We start from the raw sequence: 27,589 nt of genomic DNA on the forward strand, positions 1-27,589 counted from the left end.
GGCTAGAGCTAGCAATGAGGAAGTGGAGTAGGCACGATAAGGCGACATTGGCTGCGCTGATACAGACTTGATCCTTTCTCAAATCAGAAGACGGCATGAGACATTTGACAGAAAAACGAAAGTAACAATTCTAGTAGAGAACCATTTTTGAAGGTTCTAGTATCTAGTAAGTTCAGGTATACAGTGAAATACTAACACTGGTCAGGTCTTACCTTCTTCTTGATGGGTGAGCTTTGGTGTTGGCATCCCGAGGACTGGTCCAGGTTGTTGTTGGGGACAGATGCATCACTCCTGGTGGAGGGTGAGTGGAGGCCGTCCTCCCCCTCCTCCTCCTCTTCTTCTTCCTCCCTCCCGCTCTCCTCCGAATGCTCAAAGTCATCACTGTCCTGGTCCATCTCCTCCTCGTCCTCCCTCCCCGTTCTCTCTCCTCCCTCTGTCCTTTCCTCCTCCTCTCCCTGCTGGCTGCCACTGTTGTTCTCCTCTTCCTCCTCCTCGTCGTCATCCCCCCCCTGTTGCCGTCGCTCCGCCTCCCACATCCACCGGCCGCCCTTAGTCCCTCCTCCGTTCACCTCGTTGGGTACTCCTCCTCCATCCTCCTCATCTCCGTCTCCCCGGGGTCCATTCTCCCTGGAGGCCCACGGCTCTTCCACTCCTTCCCCCCCTGCCGAGGCCGCAGGCTGGACTCTGGACTGCTGGTGTTCTTGGTCCTCCACCACCCGGTTCATGTGCTCCTCCTCGTCGGCCTCCTCTCCAGGCTGCTGGCCCTGGGGCGTCCGGGCCGAGGAGGAGGCGTTACCTCGCTGGGCCCCCGGGCCCCCTCGCCGACCCCCCAGGCCCCGCCTGCTGCCCCCCGACAGCAGATCCTGGTTCATTTCCAAAAGCCAGCTTGCTACCTCCTGGACCTTCACTAGGCTGTCTGAGGAGGAGAATGGCTTGGCATTCTGTAGGAGAGAGATACGAAAGGAGCGAGAGCGAGGAACAAAAACAGAGAGGGGGGAGAAAAGAGGAGATATTAGAGTTATCCATCTCATACACACAGACAATTGCAATGCTGACGCTCACCAAAATAAAGTGGAAATAACCCCTTCATCTTTTATTCATAACGGTAGAAATAAAACAAAGCATTTGTGCTGGGAGATGCACGAAATGGTTGCATTTTGGTGGGGAGACAATAGAGGAAAGCTTTGGCTTTGGATCACATAGCACAGGCCTTGGAACTTCTACAATAACTAACTACCAGGCCTCAGCGTGACACACACACACACACACACACACACACACACACACACACACACACAGCCAATGAACACAGCCCATCTGTCATGATATGAAAGCAGCGACATTCCTGGCTCCATATGGAAGACTCCAGTCCAACTACTGTTCTTAACCATTGGGGTAGTGTGGAATTGGATGGCGGCTTTGGAACATTGTTCAGAACGAGAATGAAAGTCCAGCTCTGTTATGTTTAGAGCTGTTTACCATCCGAGGCTACTGGTCTACTGACAGTGAATCTGGTGGTTCCCAGAAACTTTAGCCTAATCAAAATAAACTGCGCTGGGGAATTTAACTCGTCTTGGTAAACATACGGTAGGCTTGTGTCAGACAGCTTGTTCATGCAGTTTGAAACCGGCCTTTATTCACAAAATTATAGAAGTTAATCACGCAAGCATCGTATGATGTAGCCTGTTTGTGCCGTCATGCCAACTCCTATCGACAGCACAAACAGATCTGGGACCAGGTAAGGGTGTAAGCCGACATCACAATAGAAGGCCATGTTAGCTAGTTAGATGACAGAGACTCTGCACCAGAAACTGATGGAACCAAGTTACCCAACATGGCACTGCCTTCACTCTGAAGCCAAAGGGTCAGAAAGCTCATTATGTAGGGACTGAATAGGACGTTAGTCCATTAGCCATGACAGCTAGAGTTTGGAAAGACAAGTGAGGGACTGAGTGAGGGAGCAGGGAGGAGTGCAGGCTAGAGGAGAAGGAGTGAGGGAGCAGGGAGGAGTGCAGGCTAGAGGAGAAGGAGTGAGGGAGCAGGGAGGAGTGCAGGCCTGGGGAACAGTGGGAAAGCTCCATCCCAGTCATGTTGTTTCGTTAGCCTCTTGGGTGATCACGGCGATGGTCTATCGACAGACTAGAACAGGACACATTCACCTTGCCCAGGTACGCAGACAAAGTTGAACCTGAATGAGCTCACTCAGAGCCATACATGACTGAGTTCACGGTCAGTGTCCCTCACTCTTATAGGAGATTACAGTAGGAAGGGATTCTGAGACACACACACACACACCAAACGTGTCTTTCACCTGGTGGAAAATAGCCTAGCATAACCTGCATGCCATCCCCTCCTTTTGAAGTCGGCCACATTCTGTCTCCAGTTCCCCAGGAGAGGTGACAGTTGAGACGGGACCGCCTCCACTGACACCAACAGGAAGTGAGTGTACTCCGTTAGAACAGGAATAGACGCCAGCCTGCCTGTGAATTCCATTCAGAGGACGAGTCAATCTGACAACGACCGTCTTTAGTATGACAGCTCTCTTGATAAACTGGCAGGACACTGACACTACGCCAAAGCAATGAATCAGCCACTGAAAGAAGAGCCAAGAGAACAGGAATCTGTAGCCTAAACATGGTTCTATAAGGGGTGTCAAGAACATGTTTTATACCTTTATTTAACTAGGCAAGTCAGTTAAGAACAAATTCTTATTTTCAATGATGGCCTAGGAACCGTGGGTTAACTGCCTTGTTCAGGGACAGAACAGCAGATTTTTACCTTGTCAGCTCGGGGATTCGATCTTGCAACCTTTCGGTTCCCATTCCAACGCTCTAACCACTACGCTACCTGCCGCCCCTTATAACCATAGATGTGACCAACATGTGAGAGCACAGGTCGTTTTTAACCCTAATCTAGCGTCAGAAACATCCTTGATGTTCATTCTGAGAAGAGGTATCCTCCTCCAGTACTTGATTGAAGAACCAGCAGAGGGAGTACTTGTACAGAGTCCTGCTGAAATCCCATTCAAATCAACCAGAGAAGACTTCAACACCGTAGGTCAGAGATTCCCAAACTCCTTCCTGGGGACACTAAGGGGGGCACGTTTTGGTTTCTGTCCTAACACTACACAGCTGATTCAAATGAAAGCTTGATTATTAGTTGGTTATTTGAATCAGCTGTGTTGTGTTAGGGCAGAAACCAAAACGTGCACGCCTTAGGGTCCCGAGGACAGAGTTTGGGAAACACTGCCATAGAGCATTCATCATAACGTCAACACCAGAGATCATTCATCCACTACGATCACCATGACTAAGATGCTAACGATGATACCGGACCAGTATAATGGTCCATAGACAGATAGTAGCCTATGCGTCATTAAGACAACCTGCATGGCTGCTAATGAGATCATATAAAGGTCAAAGGTGACAGGTAAGCAGCAAAGGTGTTACATGCATAGAACTGGAATTACATTGTGCTTTTTACCATTCTAGTATTTATATTTCTATGGTTATAAGGGCAGTGTTAAGACAAGACGGAATAAAACATTTGTCAGTGTTAAATCAGACAGCGGAAACAGTGGGAGGTCAATACAAATTCTATAAGCCAGCAACGGCCCTGGGAGAGCGCACACACACACACACACACACACACACAGAGAGAGTTGGAGCTGTGGTGTGTAATGACAGGATGCCATTAGGTTGTGTGTAACAAGGTAAAAGGTGACAAGAATAAAATGGCAGCACTCACGACAAGAGGGCCAGACTCTCTCCATAGCATATGTGGCACAGAGCTGGCCCTTCTGTGGGAGCGGGGCCCATTCAAACATGCCCAACTGTTGCTTTACTGTTATGGTTAGACCTATTCTTTACTGAGCAGGTGCCTCTAGTCTAGCCTATACAACGCAAGTACCTTTCAGCAGAAGTTAAGAAAACACATAATTATCCAGCTGCACATTTGCAATGAACTGGAAGTACGGAGCCCCAAGGGCCCAACAGCGGAGTAGAGGCGTGGCCTACCTGGAATTTCTATCAGTCACAAGCACCTGCTCTAGCTAGTTTATTTCCTAACCAAATACACATGACTATTTCCTTCTGAAGTTGTATTTTTCATTTTGGGCTTGTTTTACGATAAGAGGCAGCTTCTCGTTTGATGACATCAACCTTGGACAATCAGCGGGGTTCCTCCAGCAACGTTTAATCAACCTCCAATTAACGTAAGAGAACGTTTTCCGACCGCTGTACCGACCCAGTGCTTTGCTCGTTAGCGTAACCCCTCTGATTAATGTCGTCTCCAACAGGAGGGGAAATGTTAGTGCTAATTAGACCACCCAATCAAGAGAGAGAGAGCCCAGACAGAAGGCTGGCGGAGGTTAGACTTTGAGACACTGGCTGGTGTCAGAGTGTCTGCTATATTGCTTTAAGAACAGAGGCTCTCTCGCTCTTCCCCTCCCTCCCCCACCCTCCCCCTGCTCGGTGTAATTGAGGATGGTTAAAGCGTTCTCGTCGTTTCATGTTTGGCTCTGATCTGTGGGGCCCCAAAGCCTGCTGTGAACACATTGCTAGAATTGGCCACAGGGGCAGGAATTACAGTACAGCGGAGGGATTATCCAGTGCGGGGCAGATCCAGGGGTGAATGGAGGGATGCAGCAGGGCAGCACAGCTGGGGGACTGATGGAAGCTATTAAAACGCTGGTTTGGGATGGTGGAGGGGGGAGTCAATGCACCTGTTGGGAACTGTGGGAAAATGTACTAAGTCCTAAATGGCACCCTAGTCCCTATATAGTGCACTACTTTTGACCAGGGCTCATAGTGTTCTGGTCAAAGTAGTGCACTTTCTATGGGACAGGGTGCTATTTCGGACGCATCCATAATGTGCTTAACTCTGGAAGGACGCTTGATTGGTAGATGTCCCTTGTCTTTATAGGAGTAGTTGGAGGACAATGTTGCTGTCCCAACATGCCTTGCACTGAGGTTATTTCCGTGTGACTGAACAGATGTGCTTAGACCTTTTAAGACTGTTTGTGCTATTGAGAATATTACTAACTCAAATAGTGTTCTCTCTCGCCTACCCTTCCTGCCTGCCTCGCTCTCACACAGTTCTCAATGGAACATGACTAAGCCACTCTCTCCGGCCAGTGACATACTGCATCTGTAAATATGTCCTGAATGGCACCCCATACTGGCCCTCAGCTCTCTGGGGACACAGGCATCCGGGCATGGGTCACCCCTTTACCGCCTCAATGCCCCCCAGGGCAGCAGGGCTTCCCAGTACACTAGGGCTTGGGAAATGACCTTTATCTAGGAAGGGTTCCTCCAAGCTTCCTTCATTCCATCATCTACTCTTCACTGGTTGTGCTCTAGCTAGACAGACTCCTGGTGGGAAGATGGTCTAATCTTTAACCCCCGACACTCCAGGGAAATCGGAAAACACTCTGGATACATTCAGTAACATAAGAACATTCCTGGGAAATCTGGGGTAGGTGCAACATAACACCAAAAAAATGACAAGGATTTGAGTGAGAGGTGTAACTGGTGTTTCCAAGTCGCCACACACCTCTCCAAAGTGTGCACAGTTGACTCAGAAAAAGAGTCTTCAACTATAAGGGGCTTTTGGAGCTCTCCTAGCTGTGCCGTTGAGGAACTAGAGCAAGCACACTTGTAGTCGTTTCGTTTGGAACACAGCCCTGCATCCCCGCCGTCACACAACTACTGTTTACACTATCCAAAAACGGTCCATTATAAAATCGCAATCTAGGTCAGGCGGACATCATCTGAAAGCTTGTTCTATTGCCAACATGACTAGCTAAGTTACAAAACCCGATTTTACAGTGTTAGGCTTTCACAAAGCAATTCAGAGAAGCAGATGGTCATTTTGGTGCGCGTAGAATGGAGTCGTTTGCATTCAGACGTGTGGTCCGTTGTAAATGTTCTTCACAATACAACATAGGCTTATTCTGTTCAGAACAACCCAGGGTAGAGCGCCAAGTAGTCTTGTCACTACATCAAACAGTGATCATGTTGACACTGTATGACGTGACATTTTACGTGGAAATGTAAAGTGCACATTTGGATACAATTGTTTGACTTGCTTGTACGACATCAAAGCGGTATTTACTATAATCCTCAATGTCTCCTCTTTTAAAATATATAGTCCTCGTAATTTACAGCATTTCCTTCAAATCAGACAAAAATTATTTGCAGACGTTGGCCCAATTAGCGGGAGGGATGAGGGCAACTTCTTGCCGTGCACGGCGCTCAAAATTCAGGGCATCTGTCAGTCAAATCCCATCCAGCGCGGTGAAGCGCAGAGCCAGGGCTCTGACGTCATGTATAGCATGCTACTGTAGAGCCAACTACGTCCCAATTTGGGCGCGTATCCGGGTCCAAATCTGCCATTTTCAACCCGTATACGGGTACGAGTTTAAAGGGCTACACGCTACTATGTGAATATGGACTTCTCATGACTGTATGTAGTGACCGTGCAGTGTGACCACTTCAGCTCCCCGATCTGAGTTACTATGCAGCCCAGGTGTCAGTTCAAAACACAGCCAGTGTTATTACTCTGTGGATGAGAGAGCACAGCCTCTGATTCGGAGGCATCAGGACCTGGCACCACGTCAAGAGTTTAAGTGGAAGAGGGAGGAAGAGAGACACAAGACAAAGCTGCATCTCCCAAGCCAGCCTCCCCGGCTTGCACTAAGAAGTGTGAGTACGTGGGTGTGTAGTGTTTCTGCAGGGGGGAGGGGTTCTTATGTACACATCTCTATTGCAAACACAACATTGTAATACCCATCCAGCATGTAAAATAGCAGACTGTCTGGTTAGCAAGTCAAGGTCCAGCCACTGCATCAGAGGATTCAACTTTTATTTCTCTGCAGTCTTCACAAGAAGGTTATCGGCCAGTAGTCAGGCTGTCTCTATAATACTAAGCTAGCGGTGTCTGTTCTCTGATGTCAGGGTCTTTGACGGTGGGGGATAGGGGATTGAGGGGGGGACTGGGAGTCAGGGGAGACTCTGGTGGCGTGGGCAACTGTCACTAAGCAACTCTGGGGATCAGAGAGGTGACCGTCTGACAGTCTCCTCACCACATCACTGACCAAACAACCCCCCCCCAGGTCTCACTGAACAGTGCCAATTAGGCCTACTAGAACATAAAAGACAATAGTAAGACATCGTACTTAGTGACCTAAATAATGTTTAGTTCTCAGAAACGCCTGTAGCAAATGCTTGATTAAATAAATAAAATTTAAAAAAAAGAAATATATATATATACTGAGAAAGCGGCAGATGGTGATTTTTCCAAGTGGTGTGTCCACTCTAGCGCGTCAGATTTACAGCAGACAGATAGCTTCGCTAAAGAGGGTAAAGCCTTGAAGGTCCATTCAGCCTGGTCAGCTGTTCTGGATTGACGAGTGCCATGGGGGCAGAATGGGATGTCCGTTTGGATCGCCATGGCGACAAATGATGGACATGCAGTCACACACACACACACACACACCTATCAGAACTTGGATCCAGCAGTTGGTTTCCACAGGTGACAGTGCTGGAGGAGTTCAAATCAAACTTTGTCCCATGCGCCGAATACAACAGGTGTAGACCTTATCGTGAAACGCTTACTTACAAGCCCTGAACCAACAATGCAGTTCAACAAGAGTTAAGAAAATATTTACCAAATAATAAAAACACAACAACGAGGCTTTATACAGGGGGTACCGGTGCCGAGTCAGTGTGCGGTGGTGCAGGTTAGAGGTAATTTGTACATGTAGGTAGGGGTGAAGTGACTATGCATAGATAAAAAAACGGAGTAGTGGCAGTGTACAAAACAAATGGGTGGGGTCAATGCAATAGTCCGGTGGCAATTTGATTAATTGTTCAGCTGTCTTATGGCTTGCGGGTAGAAGCTGTTAAGGAGCCTTTTGGTCCTAGACTTGGCGCTCCGGTACCGCTTGCTGTGCGATAGAGAAAACAGTCTGACGTGGGTGACTGGAATCTGACAATTTTATGGGCTTTCCTCTGACACCGCCTATTATATAGGTCCTGGAATGCAGGAAGCTTGGCCCCAGTGATGTACTGTGCCGTACGCACTACCCTCTGTAGCGCCTTGCGGTCAGATGCCGAGCAGTTGCCATACCATGCGGTGATGCAACCTGTCAGGATGCTCTCGATGGTGCAGCTGTCCATGCCAAATCCTTCAGTCTCCTGAGGGGGAAAAGGTTTTGTCGTGCCCTCTTCACGAACGTCTTGGTGTGTTTGGAACCATGATAGATCGTTGGTGATGTGGACAACAAGGAACTTGAAGCTCTCGGACCCCCTCCACTACAACCACGTTGATGTTAATGGGGGCCTGTTCGGACCGCCTTTTCCTGTAGTCCACGATCAGCTCCTTTCTCTTGCTCACATTGAGGGAGGGGTTGTTGTCCTGGCACCACACTGCCAGTTCTCTGACCTCATCCCTATAGGCCATCTTATTGTTGTCGGTGATCATGCCTACCACTGTTGTGTCATCAGCAAACTTAATGATGGTGTTGGAGTCGTGTTTGGCCACGCAGTCGTGGGTGAACTGGGAATACAGGAGGGGACTAAGTACACACCCCTAAGGGGCCCCAGTGTTGAGGATCAGCGTGGCAGACGTGTTGTTGCCTACTCTTACCACCTGGGGGCGGCCAGTCAGGAAGTCCAGGATCCAGTTGCAGAGGGATGTGTTTAGTCCCAGCGTCCTTAGCTTAGTGATGAGCTTCGTTGGCACTATGGTGTTGAACGCTGAGCTGTAGTCAATGAACAGCATTCTCACATAGGTGTTTCTTTTGTCCAGGTGGGAAAGGGCAGTGTGGAGCGCAATTGAGATTGCGTCATCTGGATCTGTTGGGGCGGTACGCAAATTGGAGTGGGTCTAGGGTATCCGGGAGGATGCTGTTGATGTGAGCCATGACCAGCCTTTCAAAGCACTTCATGGCTACCGATGTGAGTGCTACGGGCTGTAATAATTTAGGCAGGTTACCTTCGCTTCCTTGGGCACAGGGACTATGGTGGTCTGCTTGAAACATGTAGGTATTACAAAGTCAGTCAGGGAGAGGATGAAAATGTCAGTGAATACACTTGCCAGTTTGTCCGCGCACGCTCGGAGTAAACGTCCTGGTGATCCATCTGGCCCCGCGGCTTTGCGAATCTTGACCTGTTTAAAGGTCTTGCTCACATCGGCTACAGAGAGCGTTATCACAGTCATCCAGAACAGCTGGTGCTCTCGTGCATGCTTCAGTGTTGCTTGCCTCAAAGCGAGCATAAAAAGGCAATTAGCTCGAATGGTAGGCTCGCGTCACCGGGCAGACGGCGTCTGGGTTTCCCTTTGTAGTCCGTAATAGTTTTCAAGCCTGCCACATCCGACGAGCGTCAGAGCCGGTGTAGTAGGATTCAATCTTAATCCTGTATTGATGCTTTGCTTGTTTGATGGTTCGTCTGAGGGCAAAGCGGGATTTCTTATAGGTTGTCACATCGATGGTTTATTTATCAGGCAGGAGATGAGCAACTTAGCAGCACAGCTAAGAGCGGTGTTACCGAGAAGTGGACTGTGGGTAGGTAACAGCCGATATCATCAGTCTCTTAGTTTGCTCATTGTTAACGCTCCTAAAAGGTGCACACCATTGGAAGTGAAAACAGCTTGCAGAAACCTTGCAATGTGTTTTGCATTTTGACCTTTGATTAGTCATGGACGTGAGCATTTGTTATTGTTACCATGTACCTGATACATATGACAGAATATGATGAGAGAAAATAAAATCAAACCTCAAACCAGTTCTTACCAGTCCACTGGCAAAATGTGACGAGCATGACACACCAAAGCCATGTTCGATTCAGATGGCCACATTGATATTCCGGTCAAGTGATACTCGTCTGCCAGACTGAAAAAAGAGGGCAAGGCCAGAAAGACAGGCTGGAATAGCATGTCTCATCCAGTTTCCCTGAACACTAATCATTCTGTAATGGATGACTGATATCTACTTCCAAATTCAGCACCGGATGGGACAGAAATCTCCCCAGTTAACATGGTCTCAGACTGTTGGGACAGCAAGTGGGAGACAGCAAGTGGGAGCCTCCACGTTAACAGATAAGAGGGGTGTAGTGCGTGTCATTTTCCTCTTGCTTTCTCCCTGTTATTACTTGTCTTTGAGGAAGCTGGGCCATGGGAGACTGCAGAGCCTCTAAACTACTCCCGCCAAATGGGGTACACACCGTCCAGTACCCTGCCCTGAACTCAGTCACTGTTACTAGCCGGCTACCACCCGGTACTCTACCCTGCACCTTAGACACTCCTGCCCTACGTACATATTAAAGTGACCAGTGTTCATTGACTAATGTTTACATACCGTTTTACCCACTTCATATGTATATGCTGTATTCTAGTCAAGGCTCATCCTATATAACTACTATAACTACACACCTTTTCTATTCATATACTGTCCATAATGTCTATACACACCATAATACATATATGTATAAATTAACTTTTTTTGATGTGTGCATTATTTTGTATTGTTGGGTATTACGGCACTGTTGGAGCTGGAGAAACAAGCTTTTCACTGCACCTGCGATAAGACCTGCAAAAAATAATGTGTACGCTACCAATAAAATCAGATGCGTTCCAAAAGGAACAGCGCCGACAAATTCGAAGAAAACAAGCCGTTCCCCTTGGTTACCGGTAAGCTGCTTCCCTCTAAAAAGAAATGTTTCAGAGCAATCTGTCCAGCTCGCCTCAAGTGTATGAGCCACTGGATGAATGGATGATAATGAAACTAAAGGATGAAGTAAAAAGAAAAAAAGGGAAGAAAGTTCTCATTTCAGATAAATCTTTGCAGGGTTTTTCTGTAACATTCACAAGATTTGGGACACACTGAGGTCCCCTTGCTTTAGCCCACTGACAAAATGAGACACCAGCCAGGTACATTTCTCTAGCCACACTTCACCTCCTTAGAAACTGCAGAGACACAGTCGTTGGCTACAGACACAAAAGGAAATGAATGCGCTTTGTGTTGTGGAGCTGCATGCGCCGGCTGGCATTGACAAAGTGACGAGTGGATAGATGGCCGGCCATTTTGTGTCCGTTTCCCTGAAACTCCTTTTCTTTGTGACCTCCAGGAAAGAAACTGGGTTGGCTGAGTGGCTCAGTGTATGGATGCCTGGCTCTCCAAGTCTCAAGCGCTGTGGTGGAGACTGGAGCATTAGCCTCATCTCAGATTGCAGGGCTGCCCATGGGACCTGTATTTCAGAGCTGTGAGCTCGACAGAGGAAGGCTATGAATAGCTGAACCCGGTATGCCTCCTATAAGGGAATCGCCAAGGTTCTGTAATTAGGTTCTTAAACATCACATGAAATATGTTTTGTTATTGTTGCCGAAAACAATCGCGGTGGAACACACACGACAAGAGCGCATATCCGCGAGAGACAGAGACGTATTGAATCACGGGAGGGATGAAGGTCATTATTTCTGGTTCATTTAGTGACCCCCCCCCCCCCAAAAAAATATACTTCCCATTCACAGTGAGCCAGTATAAACTGTGTATCAGTAGGCTTGACTAGTTGAAATAAGCCTCTACAAAGCGTGAGACACCTCCACCAGCTTGCACTACAGCGAGGGATTTTACTCTAGGTAGAGGTCAGAGGGTGAGGGCAGAACGTATCCCTAGGAAGTGGGTGACGCAGGTGTGAGCTTGGTTTTCCTGTGGCAAAGAGGGACACAGCCCAAATGGGTACTGTTTAGAGAGTCTCACCTCATACAGGAAACAGGTAGGATGAGGTCACTAGGACCAAAACAACAACTGCCTGGCAGAATTCCTCTTCAGACTGTGGCAACCTGCCCATAGGTGGTAGAGGGTAAGAAAGCGGCATTTATTTCCTTATTAATTAACAGAAATGGCAGAATGCTTCAGTTGCTGACAGAAAAAGTTACTTTTTTTTACTTCACTCTTAATGGAGGTAATTGGTGCAGGTGCATATAAAAAGTGTAGAAGTAATTATAATTCCATTGTGGGAACTAAGTTACCTCCGTCAGCAGGAGTAATCTCAGCAACATCCCAAATTCCATTACCATGTGCTTTAATGAGATTTAAGAGAGATTTTACACAAGTGGGAATACCCCGCGGCAAAACAAATGTTTGTCATTCGTAATATCCCATAGGCACATTGCAGTTTGTCTTCATCCACAACTTTGCTGGATAAACACATAAACACAAGCTTGACTTGCTTTCTAATAAGCCTACAGATGGCTCAAGTTTTAAACACTACAGTTATGGGATTTTAGACTTCAGAATATGGCTATTGTAACAAACAATATTGGCATGCTGGCATCCTGCTAAATGATAGCGGTGTTGAATTTAGTACGGCAAGGGTTTATAAAAGGCTGAGATCGCACAGGATGATAAAATACTTCTGGCACAATGAACTGGGAAAAGTTACTTGAGTGTTTAAAACAGAAGCCATTATCTCAAAAGGTTGTGCATATCAGAGTATCTTGCAAGATGACCAAGTGAAAGCAGAAACAGAACACCATTAGAACTTAATCATTAAACTCCGGGTTTTATACTCTTCCTATCAGACCGCATGGGAACTTTCACAGTCTCCGTTTAATGGACAATGAGCGAGAAGCAATAATGGGGCTGTAACGAGCCGGTATCGTTCGAAAATATGCTTCGATTGCGCTCTTAAAAAAAACGAGCCAGCCATTGGACTCTTTATCGACCGACCAAAAGCTTTTTCCCCATCCACAGGAATAATTTAAACGGGTCTGAATGTTTATAGTTTAAGGCTGGGTCTTGTTAGTTAGCCTAGCGCACAGAACTGTGACAGCTGGGACCAAAACAGTACCCAGTGTAGCTGCTGATAACAGGGGTTGTTGGGCTTCTGTGGCGTGCCGTGCCAAGTCTGGAGCTCCAGAGACAAAGACACAGCTGTGTGTGGCACACCCAGGCACCACTTCAGCTTCTTCAGCCCAGGCACAGTGCCCTCATCTGGGGGCACTTCAGACCGGCAGAATGCCCCTACGGTGGACTGCTGGGCTGCTTCAGGCCGGGCCAAGTTCTCCACGGGCCATGAGGGGTGGCCAACGGGTAAAGCACTTTAACTTGTGAAGGCCCGATTTCGCACAGCAGGCAGTTGGTCAGGCCGCCAGCTAACATCCGAACAGTGGGCATGCTTGGCCTCTCCCCTCGGCAGTCTCCCTACTGTGCTTAGCGCAGACGTATTAGCCTCTCTATCCAACCGGCTGGCAAACTGCTGAAGGATTATTAGCCCAGTGAAGGGGGTCAGTGAGTAAATGGCTCAATCAGAACAACAGCCACAGACATTAACCACGCGTGGATGAGCTGTACTCATCACGACCTGCTCTTTATGGAAGATCATTAGAAACTATTTTCAAACCAATAGTTTTGAAGTGTCATCAGTAACTTTAAGGCCCAATACAGCCGTTTTTATAGAACTATCAAATCATTTCTGGGTAACAATTAAATAACTGCCTGATTGTGAATTAAAATGGTCTAAAAAAGAAACAAAAAAAATGTGCTTCTTAGCAAATATCAATTCGTATTGGTCATTCACTGCTGAAAACATCATCCCGCCAAAACAGGCTGAAATGTCATGTAGTCTTTTCAAACAGCTCTTACACTAAATAGGCATGATCATTTTCACAGTATTATTCCAATGACAGTGTGGGAATATATATAAAGAAACAGGAAATCACATTTTTGACTGCACTGGGCCTCTAAGACAAGCCCAGATACGCATTCAAAGCTGAAAAAACAGTCATTTTCTCTCTTGTGGCGTATGAAAAGACAAACGCAGGACTTTTGAGACAATCTATTCAACCACAGACAACCACATATTGCCTACAATCCTCACTACCTGCTCTTTATGGAGCATCGGACATACGGTCAGTCAATCATTAGAGACTTTGAAAGTTTAATCTGACGCTTAATCAGTAAATTAAGACAAGCCGAGATTCGCTGTGAAACATTCATAAAAACACCAGTAAATGTTCTCTCCTGCGGAGCATGTCAAGCAAGTAGTTGGAGGGAGTTTTGATCCTGCCACAATCAGCCTGTATGGGTCAAATAAATTATTTAGCAAAACAAGAAGTTATATTCTCACTTGCTGTGCTCAGAAGACGGCAGGCTCGAGGCAACACCACAGCCTACATACTGATCCTGAGTTTGGACAACAGGGAAAAGGAGGCATTGAAATACCCCGCTGTGGTTGCAGGGACTTTCTCTACAGACTTATGCTAATACCTAAAGTGAAGTATGAAAAGACAAAAGCAGAGTTTCTGAGAGTCCATCTATCAAAGGGTGATGAGGGTTACGGTGTTGTGACCAGTGAGACATGGGCGCGCCAACGAAGAGCAAATCGGAGAGCACATCCCCTTTGAAACCTCGGCAATAAATCAAACGGACGGGATGTGAACAGAGCAAAAGGAGAGGGGTGGAACATGCAGCTAGCTATTTACTATGAACTCAGTCCATAAAAAGAAAGACCACCAGCAACAGATAGCTGGAGGAGCTGCCATATTATTAGCTAAATAATACTAATGTACATTGATGAAAGCATAACCTCCCGATGTTCCATTGCATTGGTGACTAACTCGGTGAAAGGGGGGGGGGGGAGAAAAAAAACAGCAATGGAATTAACAGTGTCAGACAGATAAATGCCAGACTTGGGCTGAACAAAACATGTTCCATGCTGAGAGATTAATTGTATTATGCAACATGCCAACCGCCTAATCAGTGGTAATAAAGGGATGTTAATATTTATAATTATGAATTTCTGCCCAGCGGCCATGGGCTGTTATATACAGGCATTCTTTAGAAGCAGTAATCCTTTAAATACAGAGCTTAGTGCTCAGTGGGACCTCCTGGGTCTACATTTCATTGCCGGGGCTATTAATCGATCTCTCTATTTAAAGCTGGTGCCGCTTGGTGCCTCAAAAGGGGGGGAACCGTTCAGGCCTGTAAAAAAGGACGGGAAGAGAGGAATTATTTCTCCTTGAATTTGACACTGAAACACTTAACTCGATAACAGATGGATAAATAGTAAAGAGACGTTTTAATGTTACCTCTCATACCGTTTGCTAAACAACGCAGAGATGTTTTAAAGAGAACTCGCCCTCATTCAATAGTTGGCATGCGGGCAACAGATGAAAACCAACCAGACATCTTTTATTTTCCTTTGCGGTACTTTCTCACCTTCCATCAGGCCATAAATCTTTCCAAAAGGAAAACAGGATCAATCTTGTACAAAGTGAAAATGGCCAACTGCCAAACCCAGCCCAGGCCGCTCCCCGTCAAAACGGGAAGAAACCACTCAGTCAATACCGGTAAACGATCAAAAACAACACCGGTAACAAGTGGGGATCTATGAAAAGAGGAGCTGAAAGACGTAGGGTAAGGGAGAGATGAGAACAGGGTGGAGGCTAGTGATAAGGGTCAGGGCCCTAACAACTTGTTCAGGTGTACCCCTTCGCCTCCTCTCCCTTCTACTCACCTTTCTTCTTCTACCGTCTTGGAGTTTGCTCCATTACTCAAAAAGCTTTTTCTCCAATTGAGGCAGAGCAGGAATCACTCAGTATTAAACCACCAGGATGTCTAAAGGCATCCATTTAGAAAAGCGGACAGTTTCAAAGCAAGCCCTACGGTTGGCAAGGCAACAAAGCTAGACAGCCATTAAATCACCTGGTTCCATTACAAAATCAATTACTGCGGTGCACTTCCAATAGCTCCTCATGCAGCCCGATAATGGGAGAAATAATCTTGGATAACCAAAAGCAAGGTCAGTCTGACTCAAACATACATAATCAATATGATTCTCAGTCCATCCTGTATTACTCGAAGTAATAGCTTAGTATTTTCTATAGTACTAGGACGGAATGCTAGTAGCTTACTAGCCTATACAAAGTCCAAGCACAGAATATTGTGAATGACTAGTACTTCCTCACTCCATTCTAGTATGCACACTGCATCTTTACACAGATAAGTCGTAAACAGTAAGATGGAGAGATCCAGTCAAATCCATTGAAGCGCCCTGTCTATGCCATGGATGTGGGTGGCCATGAGGGCTGGCGTCTCTCGTTAGGCATCGTTACCTTGGGGGGCGGTGGGCAGCCGGTGGCCAGGCGCTGCAGCTGCTCGGAGGTGTGGCTGCAGGAGAGGTCTGAGCAACAGGCTGTGCGGCCCAGCCTCTTCATCAGAGAGGAGATGAAGCTGCAGCCACAGCCGCACATTGACTTGCTCATTAGTGGCCTCTCTGGTCCAGAGGAAAATAAGACGACAACAAGGGAAGAACGAGGGATGAGGGAGGGAGAGCTAAAGACTAATGCAGTCCTGTCAGGTGGGTCCTTCTTTAGCTCCTTTCCGTTGCTCCTCACAGCATTCGTTTAGTTCCCAGATCAAATAACTGCCTTGTCCCGAGTCGCTCAGAGTCCTCCAGAGACTCCCGACGCTTCCGGGTTCTCCTGTGTGTCAAGCCACAGGCTGTAGTTGCAATGTCCCTTCTCCAGTCAGTTAAATCTCTGAAGGGATGCAGGCTCCGCAGTCATGCCTGGTGGGAAGGCCGGAGACTGCTCACCTTGCTACACACCGGGCAGACTCAAGTCTGCCGCTACAATACGGATGCTCCAGTCCATTCCCCTTGTGACTCCCTCCTCCTTCCACTCTCCTCTTCTTCTCTCCTCTCTTCGCAGCATCCAGACACACGCCTCTTCTCCGAGGCTCCTCCCTCTGCCCAGCTCACTCTGGAGCAGGATGCTGCTGGGGATAGTGCTTCTCCTGCTACTGCCGTCTCCTACTCTCTCTCTTTGTTCCTTCCTTTCTCCCCCCCCCCCCGGATGAGGCTGCTAAAGTGATGTGGATGTTGTCCCTGTCAACGCCACTGACTGCCACCACTGTACCTGCCTACTCCCCCTTCCAGCAGCTCTGGCAATAAGCCGCTCAAAGCCGCTCAGAGCCGATCCGCCGAGTCGCCAATCAAAGTATGTTGCCCTTTTATGACATGGGTGCTCCCGGGAGCCCGTTAATCAACCCAGTGCTGCGTGGATAGAGCGGAGTGGAGTTAGGAGAAATCCAAACCGTGGCTCTGCTCCTTCCCTCCACAAGGTTTGACAGCTGGATACAAAGGAGGGGGTTAAAAGGGAGCATCTAAGTAGCTGAGTAGTGGAGCGGCAGAGCACCAGACAGCGTTATTACCCTAATTATATGCCACTCCCGGGTCACAGAAAAGTAAAATCAGACGAAAGCAAGAGAGAGACAGCCAATCAAGGTCAAATTCACCTCCATATTCCGCACAATACATACTGAGCAAAAATATAAAACGCAACATGTAAAAAGTGTTGGTCCCATGTTTCATGAGCTGAAATAAAAGATCCTAGAAGAAGCGTATTTCTCCAATGTTGTGTACAAATTTCTTTACATCGATTAATGAGCATTTCTCCTTTGCCAAGACAATCCATCCAATTGACAGGTGTGACATATGAAGAAGCTGATTAAACAGCATGACCATTACACAGGTGCACCTTGTGCTGGGGACAGTAAAAGGCCACTAAAATGTGCAGTTGTGTCACACATCACAATGCCACAGATGTCTCAAGTTTTGAGGGTGCGTGGAATTGGCATGCTGACTGCAGGAATGTCCACCAGAGCTGTTGCCAGAGAGTTGAATGTTAATTACTCTACCATAAGCCACCTCAAATGTCATTTTAGAGAATTTGGCAGAACGTCCAACCAGCCTTACAACCGCAGACCACATCTAACCACATCAGCCCAGGACCTCCAGCGGGATCGCCTAAAACCAGCCAACCGGAGAGCTGATAAAACTGTGGGTTTGCACAACCAAATAATTTCTGCACAAACTATCAGACATCAGGTTTGCTGAACCGAGTGCCCCATGGTGCGGTGAGGTTGTTATGTTATGAGAGGTATAAGCTACGGACAACGAAAACAATTGCATTTTATCAATGGCAATTGGAATGTGACAAGATCCTGAGGCCCATTGTCGTGTCATTCATCATCTCATGTTTCAGCATGATAATGCACAGCCCCATGTCACAAGGATCTGCACACAATTCCTGGAAGCTGAAAATGTCCCAGTTCTTCCATGGCCTGCATACTCACTAGACATGTCACCCATTGAGCATGTTTGGGATGCTCTGGATCGACGTGTACGACAGCAACTTCGCACAGCCATTGAAGAGTAGTGGGACAACATTCCACAGGCCACAATCAACAGCCTGATCAATTTTTCTGATCCACGCCCCTACCTTTTTTTTAAGGTATCTGTGACCAACAACCAACCAATATCTGTATTCGCAGTCATGTGAAATCCATAGATTAGGGCCTAATGAATTGATTTAAATTGCCTGATTTCCTTATATGAACTGTAAAATCTTTGACATTGCTGCATTTATATTTTTGTTCAGTGTAAGATGCTCTCTCTGCTGTGGTGAAGGTTAGCCAAGCCATTTGGAAGTGTATATGGGGGGGGACCATATCACCAGTGCTTAAAGCTCGAGCACTGTGAGAAAATGCACAGATAAAATAAATGGAGAGAGAGAAAGAAGCCGAGATAGAAGGGACTTGCTTGCCTGACGTCATCTCCTACTCTGTGGGGGCGTTCGGTACAGCCTCTATCTCCAGGGATAGTCAGGTTAAACGCCCGAGATAAGGTGAGCGAGCAGTGCTGTAGAAGGAGGGAGGGGAGTGTAGGATGTATGCAAAAAAAAACATCTTCGACTGGTACAATTTCCAGCAGCATCTCCCCTCTTCTACACTCCTCCCTCCCTCAACAACACTGCTCACTCACCTTATCAGGCGTTTAACCCGATTAGCCCTGGAGATGGAGACTGCACCGAGCGCCCCCACATAGTAGGAGACGACAGGCAAATCATTCACCTCATCACTGAATAGTAATCAGAGTTGATGAAGCCATGAGGCCTTGAGAGGAGAATGATAGGTTGGGGAGGGAGGGAGAGAGAGAGAGGGAGGGAGGGAGGCCACGGTGAGGGTGGAGATGAGTTGAGGCAGAATGAGGGAAGAAGAATATGCAGACAGAAGACTAGGCCAAAGCGGTAAAGGAGAAAACAGAATATTTCAGTACCATACAAAACACAGAGAGCGATAACATGTAAATGGTGTCGTATGAAATAGGATGGGGTGGTGAATTTCCCAGTATAATATCCCAAAAGATAGGTAGGCTAGGTTACTGTGCTGAGCAGTACGCCTCGACTGTTATCGCTCCGCACATAGCAGAAGCCAAGTAAGATATGTGGGTCCACAGACCACAACAGTCCCTCTCCGCCGCAGGCTGGGCCTGCCTGTTCAGTATTCAGCTGGTCGGCTGTGTTCAGTGGGGCGATAACAGGGGACTTTAGCTAGAAATCAACAGCAGTTAGCCTCTCTCCAGGTGAGGACTGTGAAAAGGACAGTGGCTGCTTGAAGTCATGACTGATCGTTGTATAGGGTGAGAGATATTTCACTTGCTTTGGCAATGTAAACATGTTTCCCATGTCAATTAAAGCCCATTGAATAGAATTGAGAGAGGGGGGGTGAGAGAGTATATATAGACGTATGACATTTGAAATGTCTTTATTATTTTGGAACTTCTGTGAGTGTAATGTTTACAGTTCATTTTTATTGTTTGTTTATTTCACTTTTGTTGATTATCTACTTCACTTGCTTTGGCAATGTTAACATATGTTTCCCATGCCAATAAAGCCCTTAAATTGAAATTAAAATTGAGAGCGAGAGGGTGAGATTGATCCCCTATTGCCACCTCACTGGAACAAACAGTACAAATCAACAAGCCTACTGCCTGGAACAGTCTGCCCAGAGACATCTTGAAATGAAAAGAGGCTGTTAAAAATCAAAAAGATCAAGATGTAGCATGAGAGAAACAGTAAGATCACAACCAGCTGTTCAAACAAACATGACAAATGTAAACATCACAAAAACATTGAGAAACAGCTTTAGTTTGAGTGGAGAGGACAAAGTTATTTTCCTCAACTCTCCAGTCCCAATTTCTCTGTGCAAAGCAAAACATTAAAAAGTCTCTCAGCAGAGTGACTGAAAATCACAAAGACAAAAGGGAACGAAAAGCCACTTAGGAAACTTCAAAACTTGGCAACAACGATACAGGCCCTCTCTCTCCCTTGGTTAGTTCTGCATGGCTGATGCAGGCTACCGTACGGAAAAGACAGGACTGTGCACACCTCAGCATACCGTTATTATTCCGGGTTTAATAATCCCCTTTTTGAGCATTTTGTTATTGTCCTCTCTAGAAAGAACGTCCAGTTCATTATTTATAAATATTGCTTTTCACTGTGTCAGCGCCCGGCTTCGATATTGATCCCTGGAGCGGAGCGACTCGCTGCACCACAGTACCGGTGGAGGTTTTCAGAGGGAACAGAGGAAGAGACGGACTGAACGGGATGAAAGGAAAAGGGGGAAGAAAAGGAAAATAACTGGATTTGCTTTGCTTACAGTTAGAGTGAAGGAAAGCACATTAGACTGTACTTTAAAAGGATCAAGTTTATATTTCTGCAGCCAGGATGTGGAGGCAAGCCTTTTAGTGCAGTCTAGGATCATTTAGCCTAAAGATAAACACTTGCTAGGCGGAAGAGGCAGCCACGCAGTCATTAAAAAAAAAAAGGCCACATCTCCGACTCCAACTGTTCTCTCGAATTAGCCTAAAAAAGGTCACCACGTCTTCTGAGAGCGTGCATTTCAAGAAATACAGAAACACACATGGCATAAAAGGTGGCAGGCGGCAGCTTCAGAAAATCCAACCATTGTTTTGACCGGAGGCTAGTTTCCACAACATCCATTGTGTGTGGCGAGGCGCAAGGGCTGACGGAGTTATCAGTCTCCGGCAATCAGGAAAGCGCGGCGAGCCTCCAACAGCCAACACCATACAATTACAACTCCATTGTGCGGAGCCAGACCAGGCTACAAAAGCCTTCCCCTTCTGCAGATGGTGTACAGACTGGGCTAGGCCTGGAGTTGCAAGGCCTATGTTCAGGTGATGAGGTTTCCCCATTCATTGCATTGGGTGTTTCTTCAACCCTGACAATGAATCTTTGAGGGGAGATGACAAGTGTGTCAGGACTAAAACGCAATAAGCAACAGGTAGGTTGGAAACAAAAATGAACAGAACTGAAACAGGGGTGTAAAATAAAAGACAAGCAGAAAACCAGGCTCATGATGAAAGCCAGTAATCCTCTACACACCCCATTAAAGTCTCTTAAAGCCACATTAAAGACTTTAGCACACGGCAAGATCAGCTGTTGACGGGCTGACTTCCTTTCCACGGAATCACATGGACACCACATAAAAACAAAGCAAAGCAAGAATGTCACTGACAAGATGGCACTTGTCATCTCCATCACTTGCCTTAGCTTGAGTACCTATTGTCACCTCAGTCGGTCTCTGAGCTTACTAGTAAGTTTTGTCACGGAAGACGCGAGTCTTGGGAGTACAGTACTGCTGAGCCAAGCACAACGAGACGCAGGCATCTCAGCACACCATTTACAGTAAGGCAGTGCTACTTTAATGCACCTCAGATTCAATTACCTCACACAAACCCTGTTAGCCGACACTCCAGACGAAGCATCACCGCTCCTCCCACTCTGGAGACAACGGACAACCAATACACCACAAGGTGACACTGCTAGGCTTCTTCTACCTCTCTACCACAAGCTGTGTGTCTTCTCCAGTCCTCTGAAAAACTCTCTCCACCTTCCAAAACAGTTAGGAGGAGTCTTAGGGAGATGGAACTGTCAGAGGTTACCCATGACGTAATACTGCCTGGTCAAGATTTAAGTCTGGTCTGAAAGGCCTGGCAACCTGGCACACAGTGTAATCCTGCCAGAGTGGAGGGTGGAGCGAGGGAGGTTGGAGCTGCCAAGTACAGAATGAGACAGTGTCACTCCTCCATATGGAGCCTGGAGCAGCATGGGTTCATTAGCTGTAGTTTACTACTCAGGACAAGCAACCAACCCACTCCCCCCCGCACCAACCAACCAACCCACTCCCCCCCGCACCAACCAACCCACTCCCCCCCGCACCAACCAACCAACCCACTCCCCCCCGCACCAACCAACCAACCCACTCCCCCCCGCACCAACCAACCAACCCACTCCCCCCCGCACCAACCAACCAACCCACTCCCCCCCGCACCAACCAACCCACTCCCCCCCCCCCGCACCACCAACCAACCCCCCCCCCGTTTTCATTCCAACCCTGTTCCTGGAGAGCTACCCTCCTGTAGGATTTCACTCCAACCCTGTTCCTGGAGAGCTACCCTCCTGTAGGTTTTCACTCCGACCCTGTTCCTGGAGAGCTACCCTCCTGTAGGTTTTCACTCCGACCCTGTTCCTGGAGAGCTACCCTCCTGTAGGTTTTCACTCCGACCCTGTTCCTGGAGAGCTACCCTCCTGTAGGTTCTCACTCCAACCCTGTTCCTGGAGAGCTACCCTCCTGTAGGTTCACACTCCGACCCTGTTCCTGGAGAGCTACCCTCCTGTAGGTTTTCACTCCAACCCTGTTCCTGGAGAGCTACCCTCCTGTAGGTTCACACTCCGACACTGTTCCTGGAGAGCTACCCTCCTGTAGGTTTTCACTCCGACCCTGTTCCTGGAGAGCTACCCTCCTGTAGGTTTTCACTCCGACCCTGTTCCTGGAGAGCTACCCTCCTGTAGGTTTTCACTCCGACCCTGTTCCTGGAGAGCTACCCTCCTGTAGGTTTTCACTCCAACCCTGTTCCTGGAGAGCTACCCTCCTGTAGGTTCACACTCCGACACTGTTCCTGGAGAGCTACCCTCCTGTAGGTTTTCACTCCGACCCTGTTCCTGGAGAGCTACCCTCCTGTAGGTTTTCACTCCGACCCTGTTCCTGGAGAGCTACCCTCCTGTAGGTTTTCACTCCAACCCTGTTCCTGGAGAGCTACCCTCCTGTAGGTTTTCACTCCGACCCTGTTCCTGGAGAGCTACCCTCCTGTAGGTTCACACTCCGACACTGTTCCTGGAGAGCTACCCTCCTGTAGGTTTTCACTCCGACCCTGTTCCTGGAGAGCTACCCTCCTGTAGGTTCACACTCCGACACTGTTCCTGGAGAGCTACCCTCCTGTAGGTTTTCACTCCGACACTGTTCCTGGAGAGCTACCCTCCTGTAGGTTTTCACTCCGACCCTGTTCCTGGAGAGCTACCCTCCTGTAGGTTTTAACGCCAACCCTGTTCCTGGAGAGCTACAGTCCTCTAGGTTCACTCCGACCCTAATCTAGGCCACCTGATTCTAATAATTAGCTGGTTGATAAGCTGAATAAAAGGTCAGTTACAACTGGGGTTGGAGTGAAAACCTACAGGAGGGTAGCTCTCCAGGAACAGGGTTGGAGTGAAAACCTACAGGAGGGTAGCTCTCCAGGAACAGGGTTGGAGTGAAAACCTACAGGAGGGTAGCTCTCCAGGAACAGGGTTGGAGTGAAAACCTACAGGAGGGTAGCTCTCCAGGAACAGGGTTGGAGTGAAAACCTACAGGAGGGTAGCTCTCCAGGAACAGGGTTGGAGTGAAAACCTACAGGAGGGTAGCTCTCCAGGAACAGGGTTGGAGTGAAAACCTACAGGACTGTAGCTCTCCAGGAACAGGGTTGGAGAGGCCTGCCCTAGGGAGTACATAGAGTCCTTACAAAGCAGCATCTCCTTTCATCATAACATAAATTGTTCACTGAATATGTCTAAATGCTTTTGGACACTTGTGAGTGCAATTCCCCTGTGCAGTAGTACCTAGGGAGTCCGTAGATCACGGTGCAGCTGCAGTAGTACCTAGGGAGTCTGTAGATCACGGTGCAGCTGCAGTAGTACCTAGGGAGTCTGTAGATCACGGTGCAGCTGCAGTAGTACCTAGGGAGTCTGTAGATCACGGTGCAGCTGCAGTAGTACCTAGGGAGTCTGTAGATCACGGTGCAGCTGCAGTAGTACCTAGGGAGTCTGTAGATCACGGTGCAGCTGCAGTAGTACCTAGGGAGTCTGTAGATCACGGTGCAGCTGCAGTAGTACGTAGGGAGTCTGTAGATCACGGTGCAGCTGCAGTAGTACGTAGGGAGTCTGTAGATCACGGTGCAGCTGCAGTAGTACCTAGGGAGTCTGTAGATCACGGTGCAGCTGCAGTAGTAGATCACGGTGCAGCTGCAGTAGTACCTAGGGTGTCTGTAGATCACGGTGCAGCTGCAGTAGTACCTAGGGAGTCTGTAGATCACGGTGCAGCTGCAGTAGTACCTAGGAAGTCTGTAGATCACGGTGCAGCTGCAGTAGCCGGAGGCTGTGTGATGCTGGCTATCATCCTCCTGTGTGATCAGACTTGTTCAGTCCCTGGAGAGAGAGGGATTGTGGATGACTAGTACACGGCTGTGGGAACAGGTGTGTCTGCGGGGGGAGGCCTGGCATCGCTCATGACGGCAGCGCTGTAGTATGTCAGGACTACACCTTCACACATTGTACAGAAACAGAGTTCATTAGGAAGGACACCTTTGTAACAACTAACAGGAGGAGACCTAGGGCTAAATCTGAAACCAGGATATTGAGAAGCCTGTGTTTCTTTCTATAGCACTGAGGTGAAAGATAAACACACGATACTTGAATCATGACCAATTTCATCAACTCATCAAGTTAAACTGTCATTAATGTCGGAAAACTAGGCATAAGCTTTCAATGGTAAAACACAAGGAGGATGGTTAGAACCTCAAACCTATTTTCCCTTTTGAGTTTGATTTATTACGTTTATTTAGACAAGGACAATATGCAACATATAGTCTCAGAGCACTGAGAAGATGCACCAGATTTAGCTAAGTGCTAATTTACAGCTGTAGTCCCCCGACTACATGATGGCAAATGATGTTCCACTGCCAAAATCACGCTATGGGAAAATGTATTCACTGCCAACATTCAGCCTACAGCGACTTTCTTTGCCACTGAGTCTTACTCTGCTAAGTCAATTAAGGAGCCCAGGCAGAAAGCAGGCATTTGTCAAGGACATCTTAACAGTCTTTTGTTTGTTTCTGACGGAGGAAGCCATCTGTAAAGACATGATCCACTCCCAAGTATTAATTGTGATTCGGTTGTAAAGACGGCCAGTAAATCTACAGTCTGTCTTGATGTAGGACGCAGGCCTAGCCACCGACCAGACAGCCAAACATAGGGCTAGGGTGGGGTGAGCTTAGCCTGGCATCGGAACTGAGGGGGAAGTGAAACAAAATACATAGCAAATTCAGTTAGGACACCAGGCTAGGGGTGCGCTGCATTGAGCCATGGGAATTCCCAGATTAGCCTAGGGACTTTAAAAATGGAGAAAAGTGAGAGTGCGTTAAACTCCACAAACCCCTGGCCGCAAAATCATTATCCACTTGTGTCACTGGGCCTGATGTGATGCAGCGTTTATATAGCGTTTGTCCAGCGTTTTCCCACTTTCTAGGAGTGGTTTGCGGAAAGTGGATCTGGGTAATAAGCATTGATTCCAACCTTTCCATTTACAAAGTAGTGACTTGTTAGCGGATTATTCAATTATCTAATTACCATCGTCGGTCTATATCAAGCAAGGGCTGGGTCCTTCATTAAAATCTCTGCCTTTTTCCTTGATCATTAATCTCTTCCCAACTAATTCATGGGGATCAAAGTATGTATGTTTCAGGATCATTTAGCCCTCATTGATCCTGCAGTTGGCCTACCTCACAAATCACTGACACACTGGGAGCAAGGACAATGGCGACTGGCCAGGCAGAGGAGCTCTGGGGAATAATTAGGTATGATTATGTAACAAACTATGCAATATGTGACTTGAGACTGGAGTCCCCTTTTAAGACGAGCCTAAAATGTCAACAAGTACCAGCTTCAAAAAACGTGAATGCCGGTAGGCAAATCTTACTACAATCTAGCTAACGGGACTCCCTAAAAGTTTATTTTTTAAATTAAAAATGTTTTTTAAAAAGTGACTTTTTGTTAACACCTAACTCTTTTCCTAACATTAACCTTATTCTCCTAACCTGCTGCGTACGTTCACCTAACCTGCAACTGAAAAGTTGTAGCTGTATCGAAGTGGCGTGTTTTCAGGGAATCTCTCTGGCGAACAGTAACCACTCCAATGACATTTGTACAGAGAGACCCAATAGGAGCCAGTGAAGGATGATTCCTCTCCCCTCCATCTGACCAGGCTTGCCGTGTCCATTTCCTCTGACTAGACTGTCCTCTAGTGGGGAAAGACAGTACAATGCCTTCCCCTCCACTACAGAATGAGAAACACAGGTACTACTACTTCCACTATTCTCAACAGAAAAGTGTCCGATTTAGGCCCACTGACTGCATGGCGTCCTCAGCAACAATAAACCAAAATGCCTATGCCGAGTAACCCACAGGCCTACAAGTGGCTATCCTCTTCTATTTTCAACAGAGAGGAATGTCACACTTGGGCCAAGTACTCTGACTGCCTGCATGACGTGCTGAACAACAACAACAATGTTCTGGGTGGACCCTCCAAGAGTGAACGATGCCTGTGAAGCCACAGCTTCCTGCCGCCCCAGGAACAGAACAGTGCAGGGTGGTTTCCTGGTTTCCTGTTTTCGTCCGGAGCTTCCGAAGCATGAATGACTGGGTTGAAGTGTGTGACCGTGGCCACATTTTTTCTCTGACGAGGGAACGTACACACAGCACCACCTACAAACAACAGCTCCACCCTACTACCCAGCTCTCACAGTAACGAGCAAAGAACACGCCGCAGCAAACTGAATGCATGTTTGAGTCATTTCACCCCTGTTCCCCACAATAGAGAAGCAACATCTAAAAGCAGAAACAAAATGGCCAGCAGGTTTTACTCCGGTGCCATTTAAACACATTACCCTCACGTGGTATTGTGGTCAGGATCCCGGTATAACCTAAGATCTGGGCCTACATGAAACTGTATGGCATTTTATAGTCTGGTGGGCCAATAGATCATCAAGAGAAGAGACGGTTCTCTTAACATTTTATAGTATTTCTTACAGTCCAGTCTACATGTCTTCCCGCTGCATGGATCCACTCCCGATAAACTTTTCCAAATTTAAACAAAAAAAGCGCAGCGGATTCAATACCCACCGAGCAGCCCTTTCATTACGCCCAAATCTAAGCTGACAGCGTGACGCGACCATTCCAAGTTGTTTAAAGCCTCGCCACTCTAACAGAGAGTGCATCTGCAGCTAGTTTTACTATCCGACCCGGTTAGCAATTGCTTAAAGCCATAGAGTGCAACCGAAATGGCCCTACGGGCCCTGGTCAAACGTGTTGCACTACATAGAGAAAAGGGTGCAATTTCAGATGCAGCCTTAGCATATCAGCAGCCATTTCTACTGTCCTCTGTCATCAATTGTGCGCCGGCCATTTTCTTCCCCTGGCTGCTGGGCTGGCGAAAGGAAAGGGCCTATAAATTATTTACATAGGATGTGTGTGGGTTGTGGGCGCTGGGGGACTGATTAAGGAGTGACACAAAGGATGACTGGCTGAATCCCAGATCTCTTCTCTTCTGCTGCTCTGCTGTTGTGGAAAGCCC

General features: G+C 47.5%; 1 protein-coding gene across 1 annotated transcript in view; it reads right to left on the minus strand.

Moving 5' to 3' along the window:
- The window catches only part of LOC115191811 (F-box/WD repeat-containing protein 7-like), a 127,668-nt gene that overhangs the window by 39,325 nt on the left and 60,754 nt on the right, over nucleotides 1-27,589 (minus strand). Inside the window, exon 3 of the mRNA XM_029749745.1 lies at nucleotides 213-941. Coding sequence (XP_029605605.1) covers nucleotides 213-872 — 660 coding nt within the window. The 5' untranslated portion in view covers nucleotides 873-941. The remainder of the gene's footprint in view (nucleotides 1-212; nucleotides 942-27,589) is intronic.

This window comes from Salmo trutta, chromosome 4, assembly GCF_901001165.1.
Source record: "Salmo trutta chromosome 4, fSalTru1.1, whole genome shotgun sequence".
Classification (NCBI taxonomy): Eukaryota; Metazoa; Chordata; class Actinopteri; order Salmoniformes; family Salmonidae; genus Salmo; species Salmo trutta.